Raw genomic sequence first — 15,001 nt, 5'->3', positions numbered from 1 at the left:
CAGGGAATTTTTGAGGCATGTATGGAATTTCTGGGGAAACAGATGCAATCTAAAAGCAAATTATAGGTTAAAAAAAAGACAATAGCATCTAATAAAACTATTAGCATGCTAATGAAGATTGCCAGGCAATGTTGCTCTCTATCTGAAGAGAGACAATATAATGGGGTACCTGAGAATGTGTTGAAATGTTGGTTCTATTAAACATCGTGCGTGCATTCATGCTGCTGAGGATTATTCAGTATGGAAGTGATTTCAGAATTTATCAGGTTTTTTTCTGCAGGGAATACAGAGCACCTGGACCATGTCCAAGATACAGCAAGGGAAATAACTGGGCTAGATACTGTTACTGGTCTGGTAATCCAGCCTCAAGAAACTGGTGAAGAAGTTAGCACCAGGCTTCACAAATTCAGGGCAGATGATTTAAACTAGGGCATTTTTTTTAAATAGAAACTGTAGGTTTCCTCCTGAACCTTTCTTCTCGATACTGAGACCCAATCATTCTATCTCACAATATTGGGTAAGGGGCCAACCCTAGGCCCATAGAATCAGGGGACACTTTTCTTCACTCCCACTCCCCATTCTGGGCCAACTATGATTAACAGATTCTCTGCAACCTTCTACTGCAGGAAGTTGTGGCTTAAATATTTCCTGCCCTGAAACATTAACCACCACACCAGCCCTACAAATTAAAATCTGACATAAAGGGTCTGATTTTTCCAGGCACTGTAGGACTGCTCTTGGAAGAAGCAGTCTTACTCTTAAGGGAATTACTATTCATATAGGGATACTAGATTCTGATCATGTTGTAGAAATAATAATTGTTATTTCAGTCACAACATTTGGACTATTGAGAAGGAAGAGCATATTACCCAGCATCTTTTACTTTCCTTTGTAATGCCTGGCCATCTGATCACCCTAAAGTTAGAGGTTTCAGTAGCACCAATACCCTAATTGCCTCTGTTGATTTTTTGGTGGCCTTTACCTCTAATATTACAAAGTGCCTACTTAAAACCCTTGTGATGCATAGGAAGAAGATTCCATGAGCACTTGAGAAGAATGTGTATTCCTCTTCTTGAGGATAGAGGACCCTGTATAAGTCCCTTAGTCCTAGTTCTTCTAGTTTCTCATTTAAGGCTCTTATGTCTTTGCTAGTTTTCTTCCTAGCAGATCTATTTAGTGGTGATAATGATGTGTTGAAGTCTCTACTACTATCACATTTTCATCCATATGTTTCTCTAAGTTTGCAAGCAAAAGCCTTACATATTTGCTGGCTCTACATTTGGTGCATAAATGTTGATCAGAATTAGTACTTCTTGGTCTAAGGTTCCCCTGATCAATAAATAGTGTTCATCTTTGTCTCTGAACACTTTCTTGAGGTTAAATGTGATTTGGTCTAATATAAGAATGGTTGTCCCAACTTTTTGTTTGTTTGATTTCCAGTGATTTGAATAATTTATTTCCATCCTTCTGTTCTAAGCCTGTGACTATCCTGATCATTTAAGTGTGTTTCATGCAGGCAGCAGATCTAATTTTTGTTTTTTGATCAACCCTCTTACTCTGTGTGTCTCTTAATGGGGGAATTTAGTCCAATGGCATTTAGGAGACTATTGACAGAGAGTTGTTGTGTTGTTATATTATGTAGGATTGTTGTTGTGACAATTGTGTGTTTGGGTTGGATAATTGATCTCTGAGTAGTTCATTTAGAGTTGGATTGGTTAGCACAAATATTGTGAGGTGTTTTTTGTTTTGGGTTTTTGTTTTTTGTTTTTGTTTTTGTCTGAGATTTATTTTAGTCCTAACTCCCATGTTAATGAGAGTTTTGCTTCGATGTGGACTCTGGGTTGGAAGTTTCTTTTATTCAGTATATAACTATGCCATTCCACTGTCTTCATGCTTGAATTGTTTCAAATGGGAGTTCTGGCTTGATTCTTATTGTACTGGAGAGTTTTTTCTCCCTTATTGCTTTAAAGAACTATATATATATAACAAAGGTTTATCTTTGTTTTTTGTAACTTGGAGTACTTTGTTTTGGTGTTGATCTGTTAAGGTCTATTTTATTTGAAACTCATTTTTCCACTTGGGTTTGTATAGGTGCATCTTTCCAGAGAGTGGGAAAATTTCTATTTTTTCCTTCAATACTTGTTTTTCCTCTTCCCTTTTTTTTCTGATATTCCTATAGGTCATGGATTATTTCTCTTGTCTTTATTCATTAAGTATCTTACATTTTCTTCTAACGCTTTGTCTTTTATTTCTTTTTCTTTTTTTTTGTTTTTGTTTTTGTTTTTGGGCCACACCCGGCAGTGCTCAGGAGTTACTCCTGGCTGTCTGCTCAGAAATAGCTCCTGGCAGGCACGGGGGACCATATGGGACACCAGGATTCGAACCAACCACCTTTGGTCCCGGATCGGCTGCTTGCAAGGCAAACACTGCTGTGCTATCTCTCTGGGCCCTGTCTTTTATTTCTTTATTGACTTATTTATTGTTGCTGTCTTGCATTTTGTCTTCAGTTCATTCATGCGATTCTCTATGTGTGTAATTCTGCTACTGTAAATTTCTAGCATGTTTTTTAGTTTTCTTAGTTCCATTTGTATGGACTCTCTCATCTTCTGATAGAGTTCTTCTTTCAGTAGGTTGAATTGTTCATCTATGAATTTCTTAATTTCTTTGGTTCGTGATTCTTTGAATTTCATTGCTAAGACATTAAATGCTGATTTTAGGTCCTCATCTATGAAGTGTGTGTGTTTTGGAGGACTTGGAAATCTGTTAGAATTCCTCTGCATATCCCCATCTGCTGGTATGTCTTACTTAGTTTACCCATTGTTCTTTGCATTGGATGGTTTGGGGTTTGGATTTGGATGGTTTGGATTTTCAGTGTGTTGTTTTTTGTTTGTTTGTTTGCTTTTTGGTTTTGCTTTAGGTTTTTGGGTCACACCCGGCAGCACTCAGGGGTTACTCCTGGCTCTATGCTCAGAAATCGCTCCTGGCAGGCTCGGGGGACCATATGGGATGCCAGGATTCAAACCACCATCCTTCTGCATGCAAGGCAAATGACTTATCTCCATGCTATCTCTCCGGCTCCCTGTTGTTTTTATTTTTTTTTAAAAAAGTGGTCTGTTTAACTGTGTAGGAGGTAATTGGAGGTAGATCTATTTTAGAATTTATTTATTCTAAATACTCAAGGTTACCCAAGTATGGTAGAGATGTTACAGTCTAGTTTATTGGGGTTTTCTCTTGATTTGGGGGCTGTATATTTTTAAGGAAGAAAGAAGTTAGGCCTGTTCTGCCTAGGACTGTCTGTTATAGACTGAGGTGTCATCATGGTTTATGGGGCAGGGGCACTATATCATGAGTGTGTACATACAGATCCCACTGATCATCTGATCAGGAGGATGGGCTTCTGACCAGCAGTGGCTGGCTGAGACACAGAGAGTGCCAGTGGGGGGAGTTCTAGACAGTTGAAAATTATTATTTCAGAAGGATAGGTGTCCACCTTCCAAACATATTTACCTCCCCTATCCCTGAATGTATGTGGTTGAGATCTATATGAACAGTGGTGTATTCAGTACCATGTTTCTCTCCCAGCTCCCTCTCTGGTCCCTAATTTAGAGGTCACACCTTTTTATTGGGACCACTACTTTTCAGTCCCCTCCATCCCTTCTCATTCAGTGGAAATCTCACAATCCTGTGTGGACTCTGTAGTGGCCCCTGAACAAAGTAAAATTAAAGGTGCTGGTAGATATGGTAAAGGAGTAACTTAAGCTGGGACATATTAAAACCTCATTTTTAGAATGGAATTCTTTTGTTTTTGTTATACAAAAAAAGTCAGACAAATAGTGGTTGTTAATTTGCTTAAGAAATATTAATCCAGGATCAGAGAGTTAGCATGGGGGTAGGGCGTTCGCCTTGCATGCAGAAGGTCGGTGGTTCAAGTCCCGGCATACCATATGGTCCTCCGAGCCTGCCAGGAGTGATTTCTGAGCATAGAGTCAGGAGTAACTCTTGAGCACTGCCAGGTGTGGCTCAAAAACTGAAAAAAGAAAGAAAAGAAAAGAAAAGAAAGAAAGAAAGAAAGAAAGAAAGAAAGAAAGAAAGAAAGAAAGAAAGAAAGAAAGAAAGAAAGAAAGAAAGAAAGAAAGAAAGAAAGAAAGAAAGAAAGAAAGAAAGAAAGAAAGAAAGAAAGAGAGAGAGAGAGAGAGAGAGAGAAAGGAAGGAAGGAAGGAAGGAAGGAAGGAAGGAAGGAAGGAAGGAAGGAAAGGAAAGAAGGAGGAAGGAAGGAAGAAAGAAAGAAAGAAGAAAGAAAGAAAGAAAGAAAGAAAGAAAGAAAGAAAGAAAGAAAGAAAGAAAGAAAGAAAAAGAAAGAAAGAGAGAGAGAGAAGAGAGAGAGAAAGAAAGAAAGAAAGAGAGAGAGAGAGGAGAGAAGGAGAAGGAAGGAAGGAAGGAAGGAAGGAAGGAAGGAAGGAAGGAAGGAAGGAAGGAAGGAAGGAAGGAAGGAAGGAAGGAAGGAAGGAAGGAAGGAAGGAAGGAAGAAAGAAAGGAAGAACGAACGAAAGGAAGAAAGAAAGAAAGAAAGAAAGAAAGAAAGAAAGAAAGAAAGAAAGAAAGAAAGAAAGAAAGAAAGAAAGAAAGAAAGAAAGAAAGAAAGAAAGAAAGAAAGAAAGTAAGAAAGAAAGTAAGAAAGAAAGAAAGAAAGAAAGAAAGAGAGAGAGAGAGAGAAAGAAAGAAAGAAAGAAAGAAAGAAAGAAAGAAAGAAAGAAAGAAAGAAAGAAAGAAAGAAAGAAAGAAAGAAAGAAAGAAAGAAAGAAAGAAAGAAAGAAAGAAAGAAAGAAAGAAAGAAAGAAAGAAAGAAAGAAAGAAAGAAAGAAAGAAAAAGAAAGGGAGGGAGGGAGGGAGGGAGAAAGAAATATTAATTCATCATTGTGCCCATGGATGCCCTACAACCTATTCTCCCCATCCCAGGGGCTATTCCTATAAACTGGCCACTGGTTGTAGCAGACCTAAAAGATCACTTCTATCATGTACCCATATATCCATATATCATAAATGCTTTGCCCTTCCATTTCCTCTCTTTACAACAGGGCCACTATGCTTAGATTCCAGTAGATTGTTTTACCTCCGAGAATGAACAATTTACCTACCTGGTGACAATAATTTGTTGATGCAATTTTATGCCCTGCTCAAGCAAGATTTTCCCATTCTTACATTATTCTTTATATGGATGATATCTTACTTGCATGCTCTAATGACAGAGAGCTTCAGAAGTTATATGAGGATGTGATGACATAATTACTGCTGGCTGGTATACAGGATGCCCCAGAAAAAATGTAGTTACTGCCCCATATAAATATTTGTGTTTTATTCTGAAGTGCAATACAAGTGTACCCAGAAAATCTCTACCAGAAAAATCTCAAAACCCTTAATTTTCTAATTTTTTTCTGGGGGATATTAATTGGATCTGACCCTTCCTTGGAGTTCCCAACTCTGATCTCAGTAACCTATTTCTCATCTTAAAGAAACAACCCAAAGCAGTTTATGCTTAAAGCTCAAAAATATTATAATTTTTATTCTGGACCAGCTCCAAAAGTCTTATTTTTTCAGGTTTACCCCTGGAGAAAAAGTTGCTGCTTTTTACTACACCCAAATTACCAACCACAACTACTCCAATTATCTGGTCTATCATAATGGCTCTATTTACACAACAAGCAGCCTTGTATCCCTTGTTCCATTTTTTTTTAATTTATTTAAACACCTTAATTGCATACATGATTGTGTTTGGGTTTCAGTCATGTAAAGAACACCACCCATCACCAGTGCAACATTCCCATCACCAATGTCCCAAGTCTCCCCTCGCCCCACCCGACCCCCGCCTGTACTCTAGACAGGCTCTCCATTTTCCTTATACATTCTCATTATTAGGACAGTTCAAAATGTAGTTATTTCCCTAACTAAACTCATCACTCTTTGTGGTGAGCTTCCTCAGGTGAGCTGGAACTTCCAGCTCTTTTCTCTTTTGTGTCTGAAAATTATTATTACAAGGGTGTCTTTCAATTTTCTTAAAACCCATAGATGAGTGAGACCATTCTGCATTTTTCTCTCTCTCTCTGACTTATTTCACTCAGCATAATAGATTCCGTGTACATCCATGTATAGGAAAATATCATGACTTCATCTCTCCTGACAGCTGCATAATATTCGATCGTGTATATGTACCACAGTTTCTTTAGCCATTCGTCTGTTGAAGGGCATCTTGGTTGTTTCCAGAGTCTTGCTATGGTAAATAGTGCTGCAATGAATATAGGTGTAAGGAAGGGGTTTTTGTATTGTATTTTTGTGTTCCTAGGGTATATTCCTAGGAGTGGTATAGCTGGATCGTACGGGAGCTCGATTTCCAGTTTTTGGAGGAATCTCCATATCGCTTTCCATAAAGGTTGAAATAGACAGCATTCCCACCAGCAGTGGATAAGAGTTCCTTTCTCTCCACATCCCCGCCAACACTGTTTATCTCATTCTTTGTGATGTGTGCCATTCTCTGGGGTGTGAGGTGGTATCTCATCGTTGTTTTGATTTGCATCTCCCTGATGATTAGTGATTTGGAACATTTTTTCATGTGTCTTTTGGCCATGTGTATTTCTTCTTTGTCAAAGTGTCTGTTCATTTCTTCTCCCCATTTTTTGATGGGGTTAGATGTTTTTTTCTTGTAAAGTTCTGTCAGTGCCTTGTATATTTTGGAGATTAGCCCCTTATCTGATGGGTATTGGGTGAATAGTTTCTCCCACTCAGTGGGTGGCTCTTGTATCCTGGGCACTATTTCCTTTGAGGTGCAGAAGCTTCTCAGCTTAATATATTCCCATCTGTTAATCTCTGCTTTCACTTGCTTGGAGAGTGCAGTTTCCTCCTTGAAGATGCCTGTAATGTCCTGGAGTGTTTTGCCTATGTGCTGTTCAATATATCTTATGGTTTTGGGGCTGATATCAAGGTCTTTAATCCATTTGGATTTTACCTTCGTACATGATGTTAGCTGGGGGTCTAAGTTCAATTTTTTGCAAGTGGCTATCCAATTGTGCCAACACCACTTGTTGAAGAGGCTTTCCCTGCTCCATTTAGGATTTCCTGATCCTTTATCAAAAATTAGGTGGTTGTATGTCTGGGGAACATTTTCTGAGTATTCAAGCCTATTCCACTGATCTGAGGACCTGTCCTTATTCCAATACCATGCTGTTTTGATAACTGTTGCTTTGTAGTACAGTTTAAAGTTGGGGAATGTAATTCCTCCCATATTCTTTTTCCCAATGATTGCTTTAGCTATTCGAGGGTGTTTATTGTTCCAAATGAATTTCAAAAGTGTCTGATCCACTTCTTTGAAGAATGTCATGGGTATCTTTAGAGGGATGGCATTAAATCTGTATAATGCCTTGGGGAGTATTGCAATTTTGATGATGTTAAACCTGCCAATCCATGAGCAGGGTATGCGTTTCCATTTCTGTGTGTCCTCTCTTATTTCTTGGGGCAGAGTTTTATAGTTTTCTTTGTATAGGTCCTTCACATATTTAGTCAAGTTGATTCCAAGATATTTGAGTTTGTGTGGCACTATTGTGAATGGGGTTGTTTTCTTAATGTCCATTTCATCCTTATTACTATTGGTGTATAGAAAGGCCATTGATTTTTGTGTGTTAATTTTGTAGCGTGCCACCTTGCTATATGAGTCTATTGTTTCTAGAAGCTTTTTGATAGAGTCTTTAGGGTTTTCTAAGTAGAGTATCATGTCATCTGCAAACAGTGAGAGCTTGACTTCTTCCTTTCCTATCTGGATTCCCTTGATATCCTTTTCTTGCCTAATCGCTATAGCAAGTACTTCCAGTGCTATGTTGAATAGGAGTGGTGAGAGAGGACAGCCTTGTCTTGTGCCAGAATTTAGAGGGAAGGCTTTTAGTTTTTCTCCATTGAGGATAATATTTGCCACTGGCTTGTGGTAGATGGCCTTCACTATATTGAGAAAGGTTCCCTCCATTCCCATCTTGCTGAGAGTTTTGATCAAGAATGGGTGTTGGACCTTATCAAATGCTTTCTCTGCATCTATTGATATGATCATGTGGTTTTTATTTTTCTTGTTATTGATGTTGTGTATTATGTTGATAGATTTACGGATGTTAAACCATCCTTGCATTCCTGGGATGAAACGTACTTGATTGTAGTGGATGATCTTTTTAACGAGGCATTGAATCCTATTTGCCAGGATTTTGTTGAGGATATTTGCATCTGCATTCATCAGTGATATTGGTCTGTAGTTTTCTTTTTTGGTAGCGTCTCTGTCTGGCTTAGGTATCAAGGTGATGTTGGCTTCATAAAAGCTATTTGGAAGTGTTTATGTTTGTTCAATTTCATGAAAGAGTCTTGCCAAGCTTGGCAGTAGTTCCTCTTGGAAAGTTTGATAGAATTCATTAGTGAATCCATCTGGACCTGGGCTTTTGTTTTTCGGCAGACATTTGATTACTGTTTTAATTTCATCAATGGTGATGGGGGTGTTTAGATATGCTACATCCTCTTCCTTCAACCGTGGAAGATTATAAGAGTCCAAGAATTTATCCATTTCTTCCAGGTTCTCATTTTTAGTGGCGTAGAGTTTTTCAAAGTAGTTTCTGATTACCCTTTGAATCTCTGTCATATCAGTAGTGATCTCTCCTTTTTCATTTCTGATACAAGTTATCAAGTTTCTCTCTCTCTCTTTCTTTGTTAGGTTTGCCAGTGCTCTATCAATCTTGTTTATTTTTTCAAAGAACCTACTTCTGCTTTCGTTGATCTTTCGGATTGTTTTTTGAGTTTCCACTTCGTTGATTTCTGCTCTCAGCTTTGTTATTTCCTTCTGTCTTCCTATTCTTGGGTCCTTTTGTTGAGCATTTTCTAGTTCTATTAGCTGTGTCATTAAGCTACTCAGGTAAGCTCCTTCTTCCTTCCTGATGTGTGCTTGCAAAGCTATAAATTTTCCTCTCAGTACTGCTTTTGCTGTGTCCCATAAGTTCTGATAGTTTGTGTCTTTATTGTCATTTGTTTCCAGGAACCTTTTTATTTCCTCCTTGATTTTATCTCGGACCCACTGGTTATTGAGCGTGAGGCTGTTTAACTTCCAGGTGTTAAAGTGTTTCTTCTGAGTCCCTTTGGAGTTCACAAATAATTTCAGAGCCTTGTGGTCAGCGAAGGTAGTCTGCAAAATTTCTATCCTCTTGATCTTATGGAGGTATGTTTTATGTGCCAGCATGTAGTCTATCCTGGAGAATGTCCCATGTACATTGGAGAAGAATGTGTATCCAGGTTTCTGGGGATGGAGTGTCCTATATATATCCACTAGGCCTCTTTCTTCCATTTCTCTCCTCAGGTCTAGTATATTCTTGTTGGGTTTCAGTCTGGTTGACCTGTCCAGTGTTGACAAAGCCGTGTTAAGGTCCCCCACAATTATTGTGTTGTTGTTGATATTATTTTTCAGATTTGTCAACAGTTGTATTAAATATTTTGCTGGCCCCTCATTCGGTGCATATATGTTTAGGAGAGTGAATTCTTCCTGCTCTACGTACCCCTTGATTAATATAAAATGTCCATCTTTGTCCCTTACAACCTTCCTGAGTATAAAGTTTGCATTATCTGATATTAGTATGGCCACTCCAGCATTTTTATGGGTGTTGTTTGCTTGGATAATTTTTCTCCAGCCTTTTATTTTGAGTCTATGTTTGTTCTGACTATTCAGGTGCGTTTCTTGTAGGCAGCAGAAGGTTGGATTGAGTTTTTTGATCCATTTAGCCACTCTGTGTCTCTTAACTGGTGCATTTAGTCCATTGACGTTGAGTGAAAGAATTGTCCTGGGATTTAACGCCATCTTTATTTCAAAATTTGGTGTGTCTTTTGGGTAGTCTTGTCTTAGATTAGGTCTTTCAGTTTTTCTCTTAAGACTGGTTTTGTGTCTGTGAAGTTTCTGAGCTATTTTTGTCTGTGAAGCCATGTATTCTTCCGTCAAACCGGAAAGTGAGTTTTGCTGGGTATAGTATTCTGGGTGAAGCATTCATTTCATTCAGTCTTGTCACAATATCCCACCACTGCTTTCTGGCATTGAGTGTTTCTGGTGACAGGTCTGCTGTAAATCTCAGGGAAGCTTGCTTGAACGTGACTTCCTCTTTTGATCTTGCTGTTTTCAGAATTCTGTCTCTATCTGTGGGATTTGTCATTGTGACTAGGATGTGTCTTGGGGTGGTTTTTCTGGGGTCTCTTTTGGTTGGTACTCTTCGGGCATGCAGGATTTGATCACATATATTCTTTAGCTCTGGAAGTTTCTCTTTAATGATGTTCTTGATCGTTGATTCTTCCTGGAAATTTTCTTCCTGGGTCTCTGGGACTCCAATGATTCTTAAGTTGTTTCTGTTGATCTTATCATAGACTTCTATTTTCATCTGTTCCCATTCTTTGACTAATTTTTCCATTGTCTGCTCATTTGTTTTAAGTTTTTTGTCCAAACTCTCCTGTTGTATGGAATTGTTATGTATCTCATTTTTCACAGCACCATTTTTCAGAAGCACAACTTCTGATACCCTGTCCCAGAGCTTATCCATTTTGTCATTCACTTCGTTTACTGATTTTTTCAGGCCTGTTAGTTGACATGTTATTTCAGTTTGGAGTTTTGTGATTTCTGTCTTCATATTTTCTTGGTTCTTTTTAGTGTTCTGTTCAACTCGATCCATGTTTTCTTGGAGTCCGTTGAGCATCTTCCATATTGCTAGTCTAAAGTCCTTATCTGAGAGGTTGATTAGTTGGTTGGTCATTATCTGGTCCTCAGAATTGTCATCTTCATTCTCTATGTCTGATGCTGGCCTGCGTTGTTTCCCCATTGTCACACTTGTATTGTGGGTTTTTCTACGTGTTGTGGTGGTATTCATTGTCTATATGATGCAGGCCGCACACTCCTCTGGCTCCTCCCTTTCTGGATGGGCTGACTTGCCTCTAAGGGAGGGGAGTCCTCCGTGGATGAAGCCTCACACTGGGTCAAATCTTAGGCCTGACCATGCAACATAGAAGACAGTCCGGAGAGAAATGTTTGCTTCTGTGATATAGCGCTGTTCTTAGTGTGATTTTTCCTTCTTGTTGCAATGGAGTTCTTTCCTTAGAAAGAGTGCACGGCCGCGTAGCGAAGCGGAGCGGCTGTGCTCTGCTGGAGCCTCTTTTTGCCCCACTCACAAGAGTTTCACGCAAGAGGACAGTAGACAGACATAGACAGGTCACACTCACAGTTTTTCACAGTTGGGCCCCACTGGGCCGGTGTACTTTCGCGGATTTTCCCCGCCTGGTGTCACACACAGGGAGCCGGCTTTTGCAAAGCTTAGCCGGTTTTCATGCTCTGTAGTCCCTCCCTGAAAATGGCGTCTGGGCGAGCGACGTTTCTGGAGCCTCTTTTTGCTCCACTCGGAAGAGTTTCACGCAAGAGGACAGTAGACAGATATAGACAGGTCACACTCACAGTTTTTCACAGTTGGGCAGCACTGGGCCGGTGTACTTTCGCGGATTTTCCCTGCCTGGTGTCACACACAGGGAGCCGGCTTTTGCAAAGCTTAGCCGGTTTTCCCCTTGTTCCATATTTAAAGTTGATAACTACCCTATTAACTAAAGGGAGACTGCAAGTGTATGTCTATGGGACTATGATTCCCATACCATAGTCCTACCCATTCAAAAAAAGAAAGAAAGAAATCCATTCTGCCTCTAAACAAGACTCTACAAAGAGCTTTTCTTTCTTTATTTTTAGGCCACACCCAGTGACACTCAGGTGTTACTCCTGGCTATGCACTCAGAAATTGCTCCTAGCTTGGAAAACTATATGGGACACTGGGTTTGTACCCAGGTCTGTCCTAAGCAGCCACTTGCAAGACAAACACCCTACCACTGTGCTATCTCTCCAGTCCTCTCTAAAGAGTTTTAACTTATTTCTCAGGAGAAATTTTCTTCCATGACCCATCTTGAAAAGGCTGGGATTTTTTTTCTTTCAGAAAGATGCCTTCTTTAATTTCTTCCATAATACTTTCTTCTCCCATTTCTAATACTCCAGTGTTTTACATAGATGTCCTTTCATCAGGGAATGGTGGTATCGCTGGCCCTTCAATGGTGTCTACAAATTAGAAGTCTGCCCAACACATGGAACTTACCGTGTTGATATATGTTCTTTTTCTTGTGTCAGGCCCATGTAACATATTGAGTGACTCAGCATATATGGTAGGCCTTTTCCCTTGAATTTTACTGCTTCCTAAATATCCATGACAATGTAGTTACAGAATTATTTCAACAACTTCAAACCTAACTCTAACCCTAATCCAAATTTAATCACTCATAAAAGATCTCATTCTGACCTCACTGGGTCTATGGCTCAAGAGAATGACTCTGCTGTTAGCCTTGCATAACCTGTTTTTACATCACCTGTAGAAGAGCATTAAGCCCTACATACAACTGCCTGTTGCCTTTACATGCGTTATTGCATTCTATGGAGGCAAGCCAAACATACTGTTCACACATGTAATAACTGCATTGTTACACTATGCTTTGCATGTAGTTGGAGCAAATCCCCAAGGTCTGCAGACAAAGGAATTATGGCAAATGAATGCTATGTATGTTATCCCTTTTTGAAACAATCCCTATCTTCATGTAATAGTTGACACTTGTTCTCATTTTATACAGGCTGTTCCTATGACTTCTCAAAAAACTAAAACTGTTTATTTCTTTTACTGCAACATTTTTCTGTCATGGGTATTTCTATGCCATCAAAACTGATAGTGGCCAGCCTATACTATATTCTATAAATAATGCCAAATCAAACATGTCACAGGCATCCTTTACAATCCTCAGGAAGCAGGCATCATTATATGTGCTCATAGAACCCTCATGCCACAATTATTAAAATGCAGGAAAGAGGTATGTCACCACTTGATTTCTTATTTTTAACATTATTTTCACTAAACTTTTTGAATTTACCCCTAAGTAGAGTCCCACACAGCTCCCAAAAGACACTTATAATATATCCAGGCTCAACTAAAAAAAAATAAAGCAGTTAACACTCCTAATTGGGTAAAAGGTAAAAGTTGACAAAGAATAACCTCCTCATTCAATGAATAAGATATAGTTATATTTCTACAGATAACAGCTCTACCAAGAAATTCTGGGGCCCATTATGACTTAACAGAATCAGAATTCTTATAAATGATGAAACCAAGCCACAGATTCCTGCTGAGTGGGAAAAGAAAACCTCCATGCTAAAGCTTTTCTACTCTTCCCCAGATCTAATACAGGTTATTCATGAGGAAGAAAAAAGGAAGCCAACAGCAACTCCAATCGGTCATCAGGAGGATAACAAGTCAATATGCCACCCTAAAGCAGAGAGTAAACGGATGAGGAGGAGTAGGATTCAAATTTTCAGCCCTGTTTTTGGGGAAACTGGTCCAACTCCCACTGGCCTTCGTAACTTAGGAAATACTTGTTACATGAACTCAGTATTGCAGTGCCTGTGTAATGCTCCATGTTTTTCGGATTATTTTAACCAAAACTATTACCTGGATGATATTAACAGGTCGAATCCATTGGGGCATAAAGGTAAAGTGGCAGAAGAATTTGGCCTAATTATAAAAGCTCTGTGGTCAGGACAGTACAGGCATATCAGTCCAAAAGACTTTAAAATAACAATTGGGAAAATCAATGACCAATTTGCAGGATCCAGCCAACAAGACTCTCAAGAACTACTTCTATTTCTGATGAATAGTCTTCATGAAGATTTGAATAAAGCAGATAATCAGAAAAGATATAAAGAGGAAAATAATGACCATCTTGATGACTTGAAGGCTGCAGAGCATGCTTGGCAGAAACACAAGCAGCTCAATGAGTCTATCATCGTTACGCTTTTTCAGGGTCAGTTCAAATCTACAATCCAGTGCCTCACCTGTTACAAAAGGTCTAGGACATTTGAGACTTTTATGCATCTGTCTTTGCCACTGGCATCCACAAGTAAATGTACATTACAGGATTGCTTCAGGTTATTTTCCAAAGAAGAGAAACTGACAGATAACAACAGTTTTTATTGTAGTCACTGCAGAGCACAACAAGATTCTCTAAAAAGTATAAAAATTTGCAAATTACCACCTGTACTTTTAATACATCTGAAACGCTTTTCCTACAAGGGCAGGCAGAAGAACAAATTACAGGCAAATGTGGACTTCCCCTTAGAAAATCTTGACCTGTCACAGTATGTTATAGATTCAAATAACAACTTGAAAAAATATAACTTATTTTCTGTGTCGAATCACTATGGTGGACTGAACAGAGGCCATTACACTGCCTTTTGTAAAAATGCAGCAAAACAATGCTGGTTTAAGTTTGATGATCATGAAGTTTCCTATATCCCCACCTCTTCTGTGAAATCCTCAGCAGCTTATATCCTCTTTTATACTTCAGTGGGATCAAGAGCAATGGATATAGCTACAACAAGCAAAGCAGATTTTCAATTAATTGCTGTTTAAAGATGTCTGCAATAAATCTGAGGAAAGGAATTTGGATGTTGTGGACTCACTTTACAATACTCATTATAAGACTGTTTTAGCAATCTATTTTCAATTAAACATATTTGCAAAAATATTTTTGGTCACACCCAGCTACATTCAAAGGTTACTCCTGGCTCTATGCTCAGAAATTGCTCCTGGCAGGTTCACGGGACCATATGGGATGCTGGGATTTGAACCACTATCCTTCTGCATGCAAGGCAAATGCCCTACATCCATGCTATCTCTACAGCCCTGCAAAATTATTTTAATGTTTCTGTTTATGTAATTCTAAAGAAAAGGAACTTGCATGCTCTTAAAACATGCTACAGTGCTCAGTGTTCTTAACTCTTATTATAGTGCTCATTATAAGAATATTTAGCAACTTGGGGCTGGAATAAAAGTGCAGTAGTAGCGCATTTGCCTTGCACGTGGCTGACCCAGGACAGACCTTGGTT

At 39.0% G+C, this 15,001-nt stretch overlaps 1 protein-coding gene across 1 annotated transcript in view; it reads left to right on the top strand.

Annotated features, from left to right (window-relative positions):
• The window catches only part of LOC125995840 (ubiquitin carboxyl-terminal hydrolase 8-like), a 29,259-nt gene extending 14,734 nt beyond the window's left edge, over positions 1-14,525 (top strand). Inside the window, exon 2 of the mRNA XM_049764813.1 lies at positions 13,199-14,525. Within this exon, the coding sequence (XP_049620770.1) occupies positions 13,199-14,525 (1,327 nt within the window). The remainder of the gene's footprint in view (positions 1-13,198) is intronic.
• Positions 14,526-15,001: the final 476 nt, after the last annotated feature.

This window comes from Suncus etruscus, chromosome 18, assembly GCF_024139225.1.
Source record: "Suncus etruscus isolate mSunEtr1 chromosome 18, mSunEtr1.pri.cur, whole genome shotgun sequence".
NCBI lineage: Eukaryota > Metazoa > Chordata > Mammalia > Eulipotyphla > Soricidae > Suncus > Suncus etruscus.
Note: the sequence above shows the minus strand (reverse complement) of the source record. Positions and strands in the feature narration are given on the sequence as shown.